Below are 20,041 nucleotides of genomic sequence, written 5' to 3'. Positions count from 1 at the left end.
TTGCCATTTCTTAGGTGGTCTTGACATTTTCTTATCAGTCTAGAAATGTGACAATTATGTGTTTATTTTTGTTATGTTGCGACATTTAGGTCACAATGTTTTGATTGTGTTCTGCCCTATGAGAGTTGTTTCAACTCTGGTTACTTCTGTGTTGAGTTCACTTATTGAAGATATTTTCTACTTCCGAATATTTTTTTTTTTGACAGAGTGAACTTTTGAGCATTGTTCTCTCCTTTTACCCTCAGCTATATGTCATGCCGTTTTGTTTATTTTTTGATGTATTCTGTGTCTACTGATATGTGTGTCAGTGTAAGCAGGTTTCCTTATTTACTTTTAATGTATTGTGTTGCTTTTCCCTTGCCACTACGTATAGTGCGTTGGAAGCCTTGACGTTCTCGGTCGTGTACGGCTGGGGTCAGCCTTTCTGTTTCCAGGGGGAAATATGTAAATACGTAGGACATCCCTCTGTGCACTCACAGAGCATGCAGTTGTGTGGCGACACCACAAGGTGGCTCTATATATATTTTTATAAGCCTGAAGAAGAGTGTATTCAAAAGTACGTCTACTGCGTGTTATGTGTTGGGGTGCTGGAAGGAGGAAGGAGAGACAGGACCCAAATGCAGGACAGAAACGTATGCCACATAAGGCATATAACAAAAACACTAAACAATCAGGAACCATCTACGCACGTCAACAGGGGTTAATGCTTCTGCAAAGAAACACAAGGAGTACTTATAGTAAGGCAGAAACAGGTAATTGAACTCAGGTGCAAATGATTAAAGACAAACGTAAAGCTGCCGGGGACCGATGCAGGGGAAAAACAGTCCTTTCCTTTCAGCATAAAGGACCCTGGCAGGAAGTCCCAAAAGGGGACTCATAACACTACATAACATTACACTCAGTGTTGATTTTTATGTTTTCTCCTTGTCGGGTTTACTTTTATTTGGTGAGATTGTTATGTTTACCCATGTCGACCAGGCTAAATATGGTCACTGAGAAGAAGTGAAAAATAAATATTTCGTTAAAAACTCCAGTTCCGTAGATTCCATGTTACACATGGAAACATGAAACAAGGTACAAGGCTTAGCTTGTACCTTGCACAGCCATCCCAACAACTAGAAAATTGCATTTCCTGCGGACGATGCGTGTGAATGCTGAAAGCTGCATGAAGGTGCCCAACAATGATGAAAATGGCTGAAATGCATTGCTGAATAAGCTGAAGGCTGAAATACAATGCTGAAGAATCCTGGAAGCTGAAATGTAAACCTGGAGTTGAAAGCTTAACTTGTTTAGCTAAGAAACTATCCAACATTGCTGAAAAGAGTGGAAAGAGAATCATACGATGCAGAAATTGCTAAAGAAAGAAGTGTTAAACTAATATAAAAGAAGTGCAGGAATTTCGTAGTAGGATTGAAATCAAATATGAGTTAAAGACTGAAAAAAGGGAAGAACTGAAGGAATGAAAGTAGTTTGAGTAAAGAAACTGATGTGCATTGGTCAAAAGGCTGAAAGGAAAACGTGCTGGAAAAGAGCAAATATTAGCATTTCTTAACTTTTATTTTGAAACCATAAAGGCTTTTATTTTGAAAAGGCAGCATGCTGCAGGAGACTTATTACCTTGAACAAAGACCTGAACTTTAATTCTGAATTGTTGTACTTTGTAACACTAGAGTAACTTCATACAAATAACTGTAGACTTTTATTGTGAAAATAAAACATGTCTGGCTGTGATAAGACCACAGTGCTGAAGTTTAAAATGGCTTCAGTGGGTGTCTAAAGCTGTATCTTACTAAACAAAGTTGATTTTAAGCTCATATTTGAGTTTCTTGGCTTTTATATTGAAATCACACAATAACAAGGCTTTTATTTTGAAAGAAAGGCATGTTGCAGGATGGTCATATGACGTAAAATAAAAATCTCAACATTAATTATGAATATTTATCAAAGTTTAGAAAGGTGCCTTAACTTCGTGCAAATAACTGTAGACTTTTATTGTGAAAGTCTGACCATGTCATCCTGAAGAAGACACCATGCCTGACATTTCTAATGGCCTCAGTTGGTGCCTGAAGCTGTATGCCAATTACAAATGTCCATTTCGACGTTATGTTGCTGTTTCAGGATTTTATTTTGAAAAGCTTATTTTATTATTTCTTGGCTTTTATTTTGAAGGAATCCAGAACAAAGGCTTTTATTTTGAAAGTGCAACATGCTGTGGTGCACTCACATGATCTTCATTTAAAAATTGAAGTTTAATTTTGAATGCTCACTATACTTACATTTTGAAAGTGCAGCATGCTGTGAGACATTCAGATGACCCTCAATTTAAGGTGGAATCTTAAGTTTGAATAGTCACCATCCTTTAGAAAGGTGCAATAACCTTCTACAGATAACTGTAGACTTTTATTGTGAAAGTCCAACCATGCCCTCCTGGAAAAAGATACCATGGCTGACATTAAAAATGTCCTCAGTTGGTGCCTGAAGCTGTTTGTCAATAGCCAATGTCCATTTTAAGCTCATGTTACTGTTTCTTGGGTTTTATTTTGAAAGAATTAAATGAAAATGTCTCATTGTGCCTGTATGTTTGTGTTCATCTGTGTGAAATGGTATGCCTGTATTTGTTTTTGTGTGTCTGTGTGTGTATTTGCATGTGTCTGTATCAGTGAATGTGTGTGTGTTTGAGTGTACATCTGGATGTGTGTGTCTGTGTGAATGTGTCTTTCCACAAGTATGTTTATGTATTTGCTTTTGTGTGTATGTGTGTGTCTCTGTCTGTGTGAATCTGCATGTCTGCATCAATGAATGTATGTGTGTGTCTTTATGTGCTTTATCAGCTCTCACACTACTAATAATAATAATGATTAGGATAACAATGGTGTGAATGCTGCCACACCATTCACACCATAGGATAACAATAGTGTGAATGCTGAAGCAGCACTAATAATGACAAACATAATAACGTCAGTATTATGATGTGGGCGTCCACTGACTGCAGTTTAAAAGAAGCAGAGCAGAGCTTCAGTTCAGTTAGGAGGGACTCACAGTGTCATTCACGCTGTCATAAACTGTAGTTTTTTGTCTGCCCATTCTGGTGACTTTGAATATGTTTGAGGTGTTTAGAACAAATTATTATTACTCATTACTTGACTGTAAGTGAGCTGAATACTGTTTGTGTTTATTCCTTTGATGCACTCTATGATAAATGTTAAAACTTAAGATTAGCTGAACCTTTACAAATCTATAACAAACTGTAACAATAGTATTATAGCCAGGTCTTCCTGTATAATCTCCCTGTGTTTTGAACCAACTGAGCATCATGATAAACTCTACACATGTTTCATGTTTTATACTTGCAGCATATTTTGACACTGATGATTTAAAATACATATATTTCATGAGCATGATGTTTTTTTATACTTTAATTATTTTTTCTAATGTGTTGGTGATTGTGGTGATCTGTGTAAACAGAAGCTTACATGAGCCCATGTACATGTTTCTGTGCAGCCTGTTTGTAAATGATCTGTATGGTAGTACAGGGTTGTTTCCATTCCTTTTGGTTCAGATCCTCTCTGACATTCACACTGTGTCTGTTCCCTTTTGTTTCCTGCAGGTTTTCTGTTTGTATACATATGCAAGTGTGGAATTTACTAATTTAGCTGTCATGTCTTATGACAGGTACCTTGCTATCTGTTGTCCTCTACAATACAACACACGAATGTCGTCTAACAAAGTTGTCTTGCTTATTGTTGTTATATGGTTACCTCCTTTTTTTGCTGTTTTAGTCACAGTATCATTGAGCGCCTCTTTACAGCTGTGTGGCAACAGTTTAAGTAAAGTGTATTGTGACAACTTTTCCATTGTAAAACTGGCCTGCTCTGACACCACTGTAAATAATATCTATGAGCTTGTTGCTGCTTCCCTCACAGTGTATGCTCCTGTGTCTGTAATCCTGTACACGTACATGAGGATTCTTAAAGTGTGTTTTTCTGGTTCTAAACAGACCAGACAGAAAGCTGTCAGTACCTGCACACCTCACCTTGCTTCTCTGCTCAACTTTTCTTTTGGTGTTTCCTTTGAAATATTACAGAGTAGATTTAATATGAACAGTTTACCCAGTATGCTGCAAATATATTTGTCTATGTATTTTCTTACTTGTCAGCCGCTTTTCAACCCTGTAATGTACGGTCTGAACATGTCCAAAATACGTATCGCATGTAAAAGTAAACTTTTATGTTTGATTAGAAAGTGTAAGAAATGACAATAAATCTTCTACCTTTGGCTCCCTAATGCATTTACAAAAGAAAGGAACTGTATATGCAGATTTTTTATATTTATTATATTAACAGTAACAGTGGATGAATCCCTCTTCCAGTATACAAAATCAGTTAATACCCTCTATTCCAGTGTTATTTTCGTTGACAAACAACTGACAAAAATGAGACGATAACTGAATAAATATTAAGTGATGATGACCAAAACTATAATTAAAATATATTGACATTTTCGTTGACTAATAAAAACGAGACGAAAATGTGAGTGAGGGACGATTTTAGAAAAGATCCAATCAGAATTAATCTTCTTAGATGCACACGCACATTTAAAAAGTAACTGATCCACCTGGCGACGTGGGATGCGCGAGTACACAACATCATCTTGCATAGCCTACATTGGGTGTCTGTCTGACTTAAACTATAATGAAATGGCAACAGCTGAAGAAAACAAAGAGAAGATATATGGGTCAATTTCACGTTTGATGCAAAGACATTTCTGCCAAATACAGTTTTTCTTTTAAATATTTTGGAGTTGCACTTTTGCTTTAAAGAATGAAGAATGTCAGGTTATAAACAATGTATATCTAATTTTTGGTCTTTTATGGAAAGGCCATATTCCATATATTTAATGAACACTGTTTTTATTTAATTTTAATTTAGAACATTTTGTATATTACTATAGTTTAACAAAATTACTTTTAAATTAAATTAAACCCAATACACAGGGTGTCCATAAAGTATAATATATTTAAAAAATATATTACAAAGGCAATTGATGAGATATCTTAATCAGATTTGTTCTATGTACTCAAAGTTATCAAAGTTTTTAATAACATTGCATTTGTTTTCTCTGAGTTTAAAAGTAAAAAGTTACTGGTCATCCAGGCCTTTATGTCAGTTAGACAGGCTTGAAGTCTGGTTAACTGGTTTGTGTTAACAGGTTTAATAGATGGATACAACTGAGTGTCATCTGCATAGCAGTGGTAATTAATAGAGTGCTTCCTAATGACATAGCCTAGAGGAAGCATGTACGGGGTGAACAGAATCGGTCCTAGCACAGAGCCTTGTGGAACTCCATAACTAACTTTTGTTCAACTGGAAGGTTCATCATGGACATGAACAAACTGGAATCTGTCCGATAAATAGGATTGGAACCATTTTAACGCTGTTCCTCTGATACCAGTCACATGCTCCAGTCTCTGTAATAAGATGTTGTGGTCAATGGGGTCGAATGCAGCACTAAGGTCTAAGAGGACAAGTATAGAAACAAGTCCATTATCTGAGGCTAAGAGAAGATCGTTGGTAACTTTCAACAGTGCTGTTTCTGTACTATGATGTGCTCTAAATCCTGATTGAAAATCTTCAAATAGTTCATTCCTGTGTAAGTGGTCTGATAGCTGCTTAGCAACAGCTTTTTCTAGGATTTTAGAAATAAATGGCAGGTTGGATATTGGTCTATAATTAGCCAAGACTCCTGGATCAAGACTAGGCTTTTTGAGTAAAGGTTTGATTACTGCAGTCTTAAAGGCCTGTGGTACGTAGCCTGATACTAGAGATAAATTTACTAAGTCTAATAGAGATGAGTTAATTAATGGCAGGGTGTCTTTAAGCAGTCTAGTCGGGATGGGGTCTAAGAGACACGTTGATGATTTCGATGAAGCAACTACTGATGTAAATTCAGAGAGATCTATGGGAGAGAGTCTAAACATAACTGAGGTCCTACAGATGATTCAAGAGCTACTGTAGTAGAAGATTCATTTATTGCAGGTATAGGAAGCATCTGCTGAATTTTATCTCTAATAGTTGTGATTTTATTTGTAAAGAAACTCATAAATTCATCACTGCTGAGAGCTAAGGGAACACTGGGCTCAACAGAGCTGTGACTTTCTGTCAGCCTGGCTACAGTGCTGAAAAGAAACCTGGGATTGTTCTTATTTTCTTCTATTAGTGATGAATAGTATGCAGTTCTGGCTTTACAGAGAGCTTTTTTATATGTTAGTAGACTGTTTTTCCAGGCTAAAAAAATTTCCTCTAAGTTTGTTGAGGAAGTGTCCTTTCCAGCCTTCGCGATGCCTGCTTTAAGGTACGAATATGTAAATTATACCATGGGGCTATTCACTAACTTCTTTTTCAGAGGGGCCACAGAATCAAGCGTTTCACGCACTGAGGTTACAGCGCTGTCAACAATATGATCAATTTGGTAGGGAGTGGGCTTGAAGCAGCTGCCCTCCACTATGTTTATACTTGGCATAGATGTAAATAAAGATGGAATCATTTTCTTAAATTTATTAACAGCGTTGTCGGATAAACATCTGCTGTAGTGGAATTTTCTTCCAAACGCTGCATGATCCATCATTTTAAATTCAAAAGTTATTAAAGAATGATCTGACAAAACAGGATTTGGGGGAAAAACTATTAGATGTTCAATTTTGATGCCATAGGTCAGAACAAGATCAAGGGTGTGATTGAAACAGTGGGTGGGTTTATTAACATTTTGAATGAAACCAATTGAATCTAATATAGAATTAAATGCAATGCTGAGGCTGTTATTTTCAACATCTACATGAATGTTAAAATCTCCCACTATAATGATTTTTTCTGATCTAAGCACTAAATCAGACAGGAAGTCAGGGAATTCAGTTAAAAACTCTGAGTAAGGGACAGGTGGACGGTACACAATGACAAGTAGAACTGGTTTTTGTGTTTTCCAGTTTGGATGTGAGAGACTCAGAGTGAGGCTCTCAAATGAGTTATAACTGTTCTGAGGATGGAAGTTTAATAAGTTTGAGTGGAAGATTGCAGCTACTCCTCCACCTCGACCTGTGCTTCGAGGAACATGATAATTTTTATGACTGAGGGGGGTTGATTCATTCAGACTGACATATTCATCCTGCTGTAACCAGGTTTCAGTAAGATAAAGTAGGTCAATTTGGTGATCAGTTATCAAATCATTTACTAACAGAGATTTAGATGAAAGAGACCTGATATTTAATAAACCACATTTGACAGTTCTGTTTTTCTGTTCAATAAGAGGAGTGGTCTTCATTTTTATTAGGTTTTTATGAATAACTCCTCTTCTGTTAACTTCTGATTTATTTGATTTATATGTTCGAGGGGCAGACACAGTCTATGTGGTTTGAGGGGGGTGATGGCTCTAAGGAAACTGCAGAGAGGCGTTTTAGACTGAGTCTCTGCATCTCGGTCCCCACCCTGGATTGTCAGGCTTTAGGTCAGCTAATAAACTTGGCCAAATTTCTAGAGATGAGAGCTGCACCATTCAAAGTGGGATGGATGCCATCTCTCGCTACCAGACCGGGTTTTCCCCAGAAAGTGGCCCAATTGACTATGAAGCCCACATCGTTTGCTGGACACCACCTAGACAGCCAGCGACGGAACAACGACATGCGGCTAAACATGTCATCACTGGTCAGATTGGGGAGGGGTCCAGAGAAAACTACGGAGTCCGACATTAATTTAGCAAAGTTACACACCGACTCAACATTAATTTTAGTGACCTCTGATTGGCGTAATCGGGTGTCATTGCTGCCGACGTGAATAACAATTTTTCCATATTTACGATTAGCCTTAGCCAGCAGCTTCAGATTTGACTCGATGTCGCCTGCTCTGGCCCCAGGAATACATTTGACTATGGTCGCTGGTGTCTCTATTTTCACATTCCTGACTATGGAATCGCCAATTATCAGAGTCGGTTTCTCAGCGGGTGTGTCGCTGAGCGGGAAAATCTATTAGAAACGTGAACAGGCAGGTGATGAGCTGTGAGCTTCTGCTTAGGAGTACGTTTCTGTCGGACCGTCACCCAGGCTAATTCTCCGGGCTGCTCCGGAGCTGCCCTTGGACCGCTAACAAACCCTGAGTTCGGTGGCTCCACACCAGCTAACGGGGCTAGGCTAGCTGGCTTTTGTTCAAAGGTGCGGAGCCGCGCTTCCAAGTCAGTGATCCTCGCCTCCAAAGCTACCAGAACCTTACACTTATTACAGGTATCATTATCGCTAAAGGAGGCAGAGGAATAACTAAACATGTGGCACACTGAGCAGGAAAGAGAGAGAGAGGGAGAGGCCATGTTAGCTAACCTAACTAGCTAGTTAAGCTAACCGGTAGGCTAACGAGTGCTAAGTCAGGAAATAGCAATAAATACCGGTCAAAATAGAAAGGTACTTGACTAGTATCGGAATGTAGCAGTTAATGAATTGTTTAGAGTTTAGCTAGTTGGTTTTTAGGTGTGTTAAACTATAGCTAGTCTGTTGCTAGTCTGTAGACGAACTATACAACACACACAACACGATACGCATGCAAGAGAAAAGTGATTCGCTTACCCGGAGAGCAACACCAACAGGGGGCCTGTTACTATCTGGATGTCCCAGTATCTCCATAAAAAGCCTCCAGTTAATCCAGAATTCTACAGCCAGAGTCCTGACAGGAACTAGCAAGAGAGATCATATTTCTCCTATATTAGCTTCTCTTCATTGGCTCCCTGTAAAATACAGAAAAGAATTTAAAATCCTTCTTCTCACATACAAATCCCTTCATGATCAAGCTCCTCTCCTGTGGAACCAGCTCCCAGTCTGGGTTCAGAAGGCAGACACTGTACTTTTAAGGAGACAGATGGCCGCCCAAACTGAGCCTGGTTCTGCTGGAGGTTTTTTCTTCCGTTAAAGGGAGTTTTTCCTCTCCACTGTCACCAAGTGCTTGCTCATAAGGGATTTGTTGTTTTTTTTGTTGTTTTTTCTAAAGTGCCTCGAGATGATTGTATTGTGATTTGGCGCAATACAAATAAAATTGAATTGAATTGAATTGAATATCAGTCCAGATTATGATGTTCAATAAACTGTGATGTTTGTAAATGTTGGCAGACTAACTGGTTGTAGAAGACTGCAGATGGTCAGAACTCCATCTAAGGTACAATAGTAAGCAGTAGAATCTACCTCTTGAATCTGGGTTTGAATCTGGTAAAACACTTGATTTTCAAAGTGGTTGAAGATCATATATCTTCTTCTTGTGATAGACCATAGACCAGCTCTGAGGATGCCAGGGTGTCCCTTCTCAAGGTGTCTTTGGATCCAGCTTTGACTTTGGGGGCACTCTGGTTAAAAGTTTTATACAGGCTAAAATTGTTTTTTATCTTTCATCTTATCTTTGTTTGCTACTACCAGCAGTTATTGAGCCTGACAACAAAACCCTAGAGTCATGAGTTCAGACTTCTCATCCTTGTTAAGCTCGTGGTTCTCAGTAGAGATCATCACTTGGTCATGTTGAAAGTTGTTCACAAAGCTCACAGTAATGCACAGCCACCACCGAGTGCTATGAAGTGCATCTGCTATTCCTTCAGAGCATTTGTTTACATCTTGTTGCTAATTTCTGCTGCTGTATTTGGAAACTGGAAACTAGATTATTCACTTTCACAAATGGTTTTTCATAGAATAAGGAATTAAAACTGCAGTTTGAATGGGAATTTCCTTTCCTTTATGATTTGCACTAAAGTTAATATTACGAAGTAAAATTATTCAGTACAGTAAGACAGCCTGTGGGATTTTACAACAGAGCAAATGGTCACTAACTTAAACCAATGTGGGGGTTGAATGTTTGCTTGACCCTTTCATGATATGTGGTTCTGTCTGTTTATTGGTTTAGTGTTTTAGGGTAGAGGGTTGTAGATAACTGTCAACAATTTGTTTCTTTGATGGTAAGAAGACTGAAGATAGTACCTGAACAAACGTGGAGTCTATTCAAGATTAGTCCACCCCTTTCGTGTCAAACTGTATCTAAACTGGTCTTGCAACACAGACGGCAGAGGACTTCTGCAAAAACGTCCTCTCCGGGCCCGTGATTAAACCTGAGATGATTCATCACACTTGTGGTTGTTTTCTGAGAATTAGCAACTCTCAAACTTAAAGAAATTTCTACCACAAGCCCCTGTTAAATTAATTTGTAAATGCCCAGGTTTACGTTTATGTTATCCATCCATCCATCTTCTATACCCGCTTTTCCTGGCTCAGGGTCACGGGGATCTGCTGGAGCCTATCCCAGCTCTCTCTCGGGTGGAAGGCAGGGGTACACCCTGGACAGGTCACCAGTCTGTCGTAGGGCCACATATAGACACACAAAGACAGACAACCTCACACACTCACACTCACTCCTACGGGCAATTTTAGAGTCACCAATCAACCTAACATGCATGTTTTTGGACTGTGGGAGGAAACCGGAGTACCCGGAGTAAACCCACGCAAGCACAGGGAGAACATGCAAACTCCACACAGAAAGGCCGGGATGCGAACCCACGACCTTCTTGCTGTGAGGCAACAGTGCTAACCACTCCTCCACCATGCGAAAAGAAACATTTTGCACAATGCCATGTTTGTCTAATATTATTATTGCCCTTTGAAAATGACATTTCTCATCTAGTTCTTCAAGACACAAATCAAACAACCCTGACTGTTTATGTTGTATTATATGCATGTTAACTTTCTTTATCCATAATGTTAGTTTGGACTGCATTGTGTTAGTTAAAGACATTCATTTATTGTTTTTTTCCAAGTAGAAGTGGGTCCAGTTATTTACCCTTCACGATAAAACAGACTTTTACATATGTTACGGATTTTGGTCATTTTCAGTCCATAGAGTAAAGGATTGAGGAGCGGCTGGCATGTTAGATGATATACTGATAAAAAAATGCTGAACACACCAGGTACACTGCTCATATTGAATCTGCTCTGTGATACTTCAAATACACAACCGAAAGAAAAGTTGAGCAGAGCAGCAAGGTGAGGTGTGCAAGTACTGACAGCCTTCTGTCTGGTCTGTTTAGAACCAGAAAAACACACTTTAAGAATCCTTATGTAAGTGTAAAGTATTAATATTAGAGTAATTATGACTGAGGTTAGACTAACAAGTAATCCATATACATTATTCACGCTGGTGTCAAAACATGCCAGTTTTACTATGGAATAGTTGTCACAGTAAACTTTGTTAATGGTGTTTCCACAGAGCTGTAAAGAGGCACTTAAAGATGTTGTACCAACAACCATAAACAATGGAGATAACCATGCTATGGCAATAAGTATGGCAACCTTGTTAAATGTCATACGTGTGTTATATTGCAGAGGATAACAGATAGAGAGGTATCTGTCATAACACATGATGGCTAAGTTGAAAAATTCAACACCTGCATATGAATACACACAAAAAATCTGCAGTAAACAAAAATATTTAGAAACAGTGTGACTGTCTGAAAGGATCTGAATCATTAGGGATGGAAAAAACCCTGTACTACCATATAGTTCATTTGCAAACAAGCTGCACAGAAACATATACATGGGCTCATGTAAGCTTCTGTTCATACAGATTACCACAATCAGCAACACATTAGAACAAACAATTAAAATATAAAAAAACATAATAATCATGAACAACAAATATTTTAACAGCTTAATGTCAGAGTAGGCATTAAGTATGAAATAAGAAATTGTTGTAGAATTTACCATATTCTCCTTTTGTAATTAAGCAATCAGAACATTATTTTAAGGATGAACTAAATAATGATCATGTTACATTTTCTTATTAAAGTTTAAAACGTCACATTTATGTTTGTTAGTCATTTGTAAAGGCAACATTAAGCACACCTGAAACATTAAATTACTCCATTTAACAATAGTAACAGATTTTACAAACCTCTGATATTAATCTGTAAAATGTAGATTATGACATAAACCACACTAACTGAGCCAAAGCTGTGTCTGCTTCTTTTAAACTTACAATTTGGATGACGCCCATAATAACAGGCTGACCTCATCATCAAACTCTCCCACTGATGTTTCCTAATTTAACTGAAAGGTGCATGGAAGGCGCTATCATTATGATAAAAATGGACATTAACAATGTTGAGTTGGAAATTATTTAATTGAAGAATAAAAAAGCAGTGGGCGTATTATTTATCCTTGCGGAACACCTTGACAGTGTCACCAGGAGGGCGGCAGTAAGAATTTTTTAATGGTGTCTTCTTGTTTGTTTTTAATTCTTCTTAGCATTTTTCTAGTTCAAAAGTTCATCATAAGGTGTTTCTGGTGCCACTTATTTTAAGATTTTAAGATGGATGTTTTATTCTGGCCTCAGTTTATTATAAGGAAACTCCAGTCCCCGAGGAACAAGGTGGACAAACTGCAGGGAAATGTTCATTTCCAGAAAGACTACTTTGACAGTTCGGTCAAGCCATTCAGCAAAATCATCAATTAGCAGAAGCACAGGGACAAATCAAGGATATGTTTATGAGTAAACAGCCCACATTATAGATTTGTAACAGAAAGCACATTTGACTGATCACTCTTCAGTCTGTATTGTTTTTTGCCCCGTGGGTTCCATTAACTCTTTGTAACAACTGAAGGCAAATGGCAATTTTGCTTCCAATACCAGCTTCAGTGTTGTGCAGAAAATAGTCGAGTACACAACTCATTATAAAGACTTCTATTACTATGTTTCCTGTTTAACGAAACAGAATGAGATCGCAGATCTGTGGTGTGGGGCAGTGAAGGATGCATACACATGGCTTCCAATTACCTCCTTTGGAGTCTGCTGATCATAACTGTGCACTCGTTTCATAGACTGTGTTTAAGCAGTCCTATGGGAATGATATGGATTTAATGTTGGCTGTGACATGCGTCCTTAGGGTCATGTAAGCAAGTCAGTTTTCATCCCCAGTAGTAAACTGCGGGTTACCAAATGTGAAACAAAACTCTTCAATAAATCTGAAATATGAGAGAAAGATGGCAGCAAACAATCTTGGCTTGGTCTAGGCAAATACAAAAGTATAGAAGGTCCCTTGAATTTGCTAACAGTATTTATTTATTTTTTGTTGTTGTTGCTTTTGATTTTAGAAATGAAAATAAGGAACTGGGTCTTCAAAGATGATCACAGATTCACCGGCCACTTTATTAGATACAATTTGATAGTACTGGGTTGGACCCCCTTTTGCCCTCAGAACTGCCTTAACACTTCGTGGCATAGCTTCAACAAGGTCCTGGAAACATTCCTCAGAGATTTTGGTCCATATTGACATGTAGAGTACAGTGAACCAGTTTGAGATGGTCTGAGCTTTGTGACATGGTGTATTATCCTGCTGGAAGTAGCCATCAGAAGATGGGTACACTGTGATCATAAAGGGATGGACATGGTCAGCAACAATACTCATGATGTTTAAACGTGTTTAAATGATGCTCAACTGGTACTAAACTTCAGCAAGTCGTCTTGATTACGTCTGCATGCCTAAATGCTGCCGTGTGATTGGCTGATTAACTATTAGTGTTAACAGGCAATTGAACAAGTGTACCTAATAAAGTCACTGGTGAGTGCATCTGAGAAGGATGTTGAAACAGCCCTTTTTTCAATAAATATAAATAAAAGTCATCTAATTGATAACATTTGTAATTATTTGCTTAAAGCATGTAAAAAAAAGAACTGAGTACCATGTTTCAGTTTATTTTTAATAAGTCTTTACAGTGATAGCATGTCGCCAGTTTTTGGTAGGATGTCGTGGTCATTCCTGTTCCAAAGTTCAGTTAATCTGAAAATACTTAATAACTTCAGTTATAATGAAATTTCCATTATCAACATATCTTGCCCACATATGTTACCTTGTCAACACATATGAGCTTGGTGGTGACATAGACATTTGAGCTGGGATATAGAAGACTGCTACTAGCAACTTTCTGTCATATATCAGCATTATTAGGCCCGAGCAAGGACCGAGGTCCCAGCGCAGGGACTATTATAATCGCTCAATCGCTCAACGGGCAAGGGACGAATAAGCGGGGGGGGCGGTTTCTGGCTTCATCTACCGTCTCCCCGCACCCCACCATGACGTTACTGGGCGTTAGACCTTTCCGAAAATGTATAGTGTGTCGCTGCCGCGCGGCCGTGGGCCTGGAAATTGTTAGGATTATTATTTTTTTTTTTTTTTTTTTTTTTTTTATTATTCTATTTTTACCGATTCAACCTCAAATTTGACCCCCTGAACGTGTGTGAAAACTCACCAAAATTTGCACCCCACTCACAATCGCGTGAAAATTTGATATTTTATGGGTTTCATGAACGACCTCAAAAGAATGGCTCTGCGGCGCCCCCGACAAAGGTCGAGATACATTGGGCCTATGGGAGGTCATGTGACACTTTTTTCATCGTACAGTCACCAGCTTTGGCATGTTTATTCTTCATGTCAGGCCAAGCAAGAAAGCTTATTGTGTCCCGGTCGTGTGACCAGCAGGAAGTCCACCAGCTGGGAGTTTATCTCGAGGTCACTGAGTTCGTTGACTTTGCTCACCTCGTATTCTTTCGAACTCCTCCTTGGGCTTTTGACCGATCGAGCTCATTTTTGGCCGGCATCACCTAGACCCATGGGGCTGCAAAAGTTATCCAAGTTCTTTGAATAAGTATTACGGTTTTCCTTTGGCGGGCGCTGCAAGTTGGCCCAGGTTTTTGGCTCGCCGCCAGTTCTTCAACTTGTAATAACTCTCACACGCATGGTCGGATTGGAATCGGACCAATTGATGAATTGTAGACCCCGGGGGCCTGAGTCCAGGTGATTGAACAAAATCACTGTAGGCCCTATAGCGCCCCCTATATAACAATGTGAATATTTGCATAAATTTGTATTGAGAAATACACATTTAGTTTGTCAGAAATGGACCAAAGTTTGCACACAAATCCTTTAGGGCATTCTGAGCAAAAAAGCCAATGAGAGCCATGCTCTATTTTCCACGCTCTTGCCTTGGAGATGACACACACCCACCCTTCATTTCCTATGGGTTTTACACTTAAAGATGCAAATGCTGTGTTGTTACATTTGAATCACTTACACTCCCCGCAGGCCTGAACCCACGTGACCGATCAAAGTCACAATAGGTGCAGTGGCGCTGCCTTTGTAAGGGCCTTCAAGTTTGAATGTGTGTCTGTATGTGCCTGTATCACCGTGGCTGCAGAGATGTGACCTCTGCAGAGGTTAAAATCCCACACACCTCACCTTTCCGGGTGCAAATTCTCTAAATAAATGTCTCATGCTGCTGCCGTCCTGCATTTCTGTGTCTGTATGTGTGTCTGTATGTGTCTGTATCACTCTGGCCGCAGGGACGTGACCTCTGAAGTGGTTAAAATCCCACACACCTCACCTTTCCGAGTGCAAATTCTCCTCTCACTTAAAAGGCTCCCAGTGGATCCACAATTTGACTTTGGCATTGAATAAATCTTGTGTTTTCTGAGAGACAATACTCTTTTCACCGTGATGTTGTCACACGTGAGCTTTTCATCTCTTCTGTGGCCTGGGGACTTATTCTGTTAATGTCTTAATATGTGTGTCAGTGTGTTTTTGTGTCTCAGGACATCTGGAAATGTGTGTTTACAACTGTTGCACTTTGGTTTCACTCTTTTGAACAACACACTTTTGACTTGAGTGTTGTTTGGGAGCACGTCCTCTGTTTTGCCAAAAGATGGCAGTAGAGCTCCATGTACCACATTCTTTCTGTGACAATGAATCAACAGACTTGACTTGAGTGTTGTTTGGGAGCACATCCTCAGTTCTGCCATTAGGTGGCCGTGGAGCTCTATTTTCCACACTTTCTGTGGCAATGGCTCACAATCAGCATGGGATGTTTTAAAATTAAAAGTGTTTTAAACTTAAGGCCTTCTACTTTTGCTCCTGCATTCATGTGTCTCTGTATGTGTGTCTGTATGTGTGCCTGTATGTGTGGCTGTATGTGGTCTAAATTCTGCATCCAGTCAAATGAACTTTTACAATGATAAATTTGGAGCTTTGCTGCTCTGTCTGTGTCCACGGGTGTGTGTGACGTTTTGTGTGGCTGAATGTGTTTGTTGATGTGTTAATATGTGTATCTGTGTGCTTTTGTGTCTCCGTTCGTCTGGAAATGTGCAGCTGTGTTTTCAACTGCTGCTGTTTCAGGTCGGCTCCGCGGTTTGAGCTCGGCTTCGACCGCGGGTCGCTCGCGGGGGCGGTGTGCCGGGGGAGGCGGTCCGCTCGAGGCGAGGGCCGATCATCGCCGCTTGCGGCTATATTTATATATTATTATTATTATTATTATATATTATATATTATTATATGAGGAGAGACTGTTGAAAAGAGCTGATACTCTTATTTGTGCTTATTTCACCTCGACCTCTTTTGACAAAATGTTAGAAAGACTTCTCCCTTTAGATATGTTTCAAGAATACCAATTTGTTTGGCTAAAGGCTGCTGCTTCATAAGTGTTCTGAAATTACTTTAATATGTTCCCTGGCCTGTGACCTGTTTCAATGCCCCCCCTTCGGTCAACAGATCCAAGCTCCCTGACCATTTAACCTAGGGGAATGTTTGTTTTTTTATACACAATGTTCATTCAGAAAAAATAGTTTGACAAGTCAAAAACATCCATTTATTTATTTATTTTTTTCAAGGTACATGTTGTTCAAGTTATTTACCCTTCAAAATAAATCAGCCTGTTACACATGTAATGGATTTTGGACATTTTCAGTCCATAAAGTAAAGGATTGAAAAGCGGCTGACATGTTACAATATATACTGATAAAAAAGTTCTCAAACCAAATGCCAAAAGAAAAGTTGAGCAGAAAGCAATGTGAGGTACTGACAGCTTTCTGTCTGTTCTATTTAGAACCAGAAAAACACACTTTAAGAATCCTCATGTGAGTGTACAGGATTAGAGTTAAGTTAAAACATGAATAAATTAAATATATAAATTAAATAAATATATAAATAAAATAAATAAATTATTATTATTTAAAAACAGTGTGAATGTCAGAGAGGATCTGAACCAGAAGGAATGGAAACAACCCTGTACTACCATACAGATCATTTACAAACAGGCTGCACAGAAACATGTACATGGGCTCATGTAAGCTTCTGTTTACACAGATCACCACAATCACCAACACATTAGAAAAAATAATTAAAGTATAAAAAAACATCATGATCATGAAATATATGTATTTTAAATCATCAGTGTCAAAATATGCTGTAAGTACAAAACATGAAACACGTGTAGAGTTTATCATGATGCTCAGTTGGTTCAAAACACAGTGAGATTATACAGGAAGACCTGACTATAATACTATTGTTACAGTTTGTTATAGATTTGTAAATGTTCAGCTAATCTTAAGTTTTAACATTTATCATAGAGTGCATCAAAGGAATAAACACAAACAGTATTCAGCTCACTTACAGTCAAGTAATGAGTAATAATAATTTGTTCTAAACACCTCAAACATATTCAAAGTCACCAGAATGGGCAGACAAAAAACTACAGTTTATGACAGCGTGAATGACACTGTGAGTCCCTCCTAACTGAACTGAAGCTCTGCTCTGCTTCTTTTAAACTGCAGTCAGTGGACGCCCACATCATAATACTGACGTTATTATCATGATTATCATTTTTATTATTATGGACATTTACAAGCATATTTATATTTATATATTTCTACCAAAACGGCTTTTTAAATCCGTAACTACACATAACACAAAAAACAAACTGCAATAATTATATCGGCTGTCTGCTGATGTATCAAAAGCATGATGGTCCCATTTCATACCATATGTACATAGATGTTGTTGTCCTCTGCTTAGAATAAAGTCTCTTGGGATGCTCAACTCTGATTACTGTCCTGCCACAGACTACAAGCTAAACATGTTTTCAGTTTCATTTTGGAGTTACAGAACTGTGAAAAGTCAGACTGTTGTATATAAAAAAAGGTTAGAATACTTGACAAATCGGTATTACTTGACTCAAAGGGATTTTTTATGCTACATCTAAAGTTAAAATGTTGCTTTGTGTAACATGAATATATGGAAGGAAATATATGTAAAATAGTTTGAAAGCTGGTGGAAATAGTCTAAAATGTTGAAAAGTTCAATAATTACCCTAAAAAGGCATAAACTGAAATCCTAATGCCCCTTCTATCATTACAAAGTTCACAGTCTGAAAATCTTAAACAACTTTTTTTCAAACTTCACTGCTTCTGTAGGTACTGCTCTGTGCCATTTTTGAGTTGTGCTGAACCAGGTCAAATAGGTGTCTCTTATTTATAATCGATGCAGCAAAGCCAAATGTGTGCCAGAAATGCAACTAGTGGGCTGAGAACATAATCATTAATCACTCAGATGATGAGTCAATTATGAGCTCAAACTAAACGTCAAACAGATAATTTTGAAGAAATTCTGCTCAAAACTAAACCAAGCCAGTGATCAACAGTCGGCAGCTCCGTGAGACTGAAATAAATACTAACACTATACTAAGATGCTGACAGTGATAAATGCTAACATGCTGATATTTAGCAAGAACAAGATTTACCAGCGTGTACAGCAGATATTTAATTTCCTTCACCCTGTTACTGTTGGCACAGGTGGAGAATTCCTTCATTAGTTTTTCACTGCACAAATATGTTGGTTGACCTGCACTTTACCACACAGCAGATGCTTACATATGATGCGGATTTTGGACATTTTCAATCCATACAATACAGGTGTAAAGAAAGGCTGGCATGTTAGAAAGTATAATGATAATAAAATGTCCAACATACTAGGCACACTGCTCATATCAAATCTGCTCTGCAATATTTGAAAACAACAACCAAAAGAAAAGTTAAGCAGGGAAGCAAGGTGAGGTGTGCAGGTACTGACAGCTTTCTGTCTGGTCTGTTTAGAACCAGAAAAACACACTTTAAGAATCCTCATGTACGTGTACAGGATTAACACAAGAGGAATGATGACTGAGATAACTGTGTAAATGAGTCCATAAACGTTATTTACTTTGGTGTCAGCACATGCCAGTTTAACTATGGCATAGTTTCCACAGTAAACTTTGTTAATTATGTTCCCACACAGCTGTAAAGAAGCGCTCAGTGATATCAAAACAACAATTGCAAGAATAGGAAACAGCCATATAATAATAATTAGTATTAGAGCCTTGTTAGATGTCATAAGTGTGTTATATTGTAGAGGATAACAAATAGAGAGGTATCTGTCATAAGACATGATGGCTAAGTTTAAATATTCTACACAGCCATACGAATACACACAGAAAATCTCCATGTAACACCAGGAAACAGACACAGTGTGAATGTCAGAGAGGATCTGAACCAGAAGGAATGGGAACAACCCTGTACTACCATACAGTTCATTTACAAACAGGCTGCACAGAAACATGTACATGGGCTCATGTAAGCTTCTGTTCATACAGATCACCACTATCAGCAGCACATTAACACTAATAATTAAAGCATACAAATACATAACAATAGTAAAATATAAATATTTGAAATTTCCAGTGTCAAAGTAGGCACTTAGTATGAAGTATGAAATCCGTGTACTATTGATCATGATGAAATAAAACTTACCAGCCCACGGTTGTACTGTATATTAACATAAGACACTGAACAACACAGTTCATGGCGTTGTGTGAATTCTGAAGCTCACCTGGTGTAGTGAGACTCTAGAGTCTTAACTGAACTGGAGCTCTGCTTCTTTTACACTTCAGTCAGTAGACGCCCACATCAGCACGCTGACGTTATCATGATTATTACGGACACATAAGCAGGTATATTTACAGCCACAGTTGTACTGTATAATATTAACATGAGACACTGAACAACATAGTTCATAGCATTATGTGAATTCTGAATTTCACCTGGTGTTGTCAGACACCTCCAGACTGGGGCAAAACTTTTCGTCAGCTTCTATTAACCTTTTCAAGACGGGCAGTCACAGC

At 38.4% G+C, this 20,041-nt stretch overlaps 3 protein-coding genes across 3 annotated transcripts; 1 reads left to right on the top strand and 2 right to left on the bottom strand.

Moving 5' to 3' along the window:
• The first annotated feature begins 3,307 nt into the window (after positions 1 to 3,307).
• LOC113134957 (olfactory receptor 11A1-like) lies at positions 3,308 to 4,255 on the top strand. Its single transcript, XM_026314581.1, has one exon. The coding sequence runs from the start codon at positions 3,314 to 3,316 to the stop codon at positions 4,253 to 4,255; it is 942 nt and encodes a 313-aa protein (XP_026170366.1). The 5' UTR covers positions 3,308 to 3,313.
• A 6,577-nt stretch (positions 4,256 to 10,832) lies between these two features.
• Positions 10,833 to 11,767, bottom strand: LOC113125236 (olfactory receptor 49-like). Its single transcript, XM_026298579.1, has one exon. The coding sequence runs from the start codon at positions 11,765 to 11,767 to the stop codon at positions 10,841 to 10,843; it is 927 nt and encodes a 308-aa protein (XP_026154364.1). The 3' UTR covers positions 10,833 to 10,840.
• Positions 11,768 to 18,693: 6,926 nt separating this feature from the next.
• LOC113134949 (olfactory receptor 11A1-like) lies at positions 18,694 to 19,653 on the bottom strand. Its single transcript, XM_026314570.1, has one exon. The coding sequence runs from the start codon at positions 19,651 to 19,653 to the stop codon at positions 18,694 to 18,696; it is 960 nt and encodes a 319-aa protein (XP_026170355.1).
• Positions 19,654 to 20,041: the final 388 nt, after the last annotated feature.

The sequence above is a fragment of the Mastacembelus armatus genome, chromosome 13 (assembly GCF_900324485.2).
Source record: "Mastacembelus armatus chromosome 13, fMasArm1.2, whole genome shotgun sequence".
Lineage (NCBI taxonomy): Eukaryota > Metazoa > Chordata > Actinopteri > Synbranchiformes > Mastacembelidae > Mastacembelus > Mastacembelus armatus.
The sequence above is the reverse complement of the archived record's forward strand: the minus strand, read 5'-3'. Positions and strand labels throughout refer to the sequence as shown.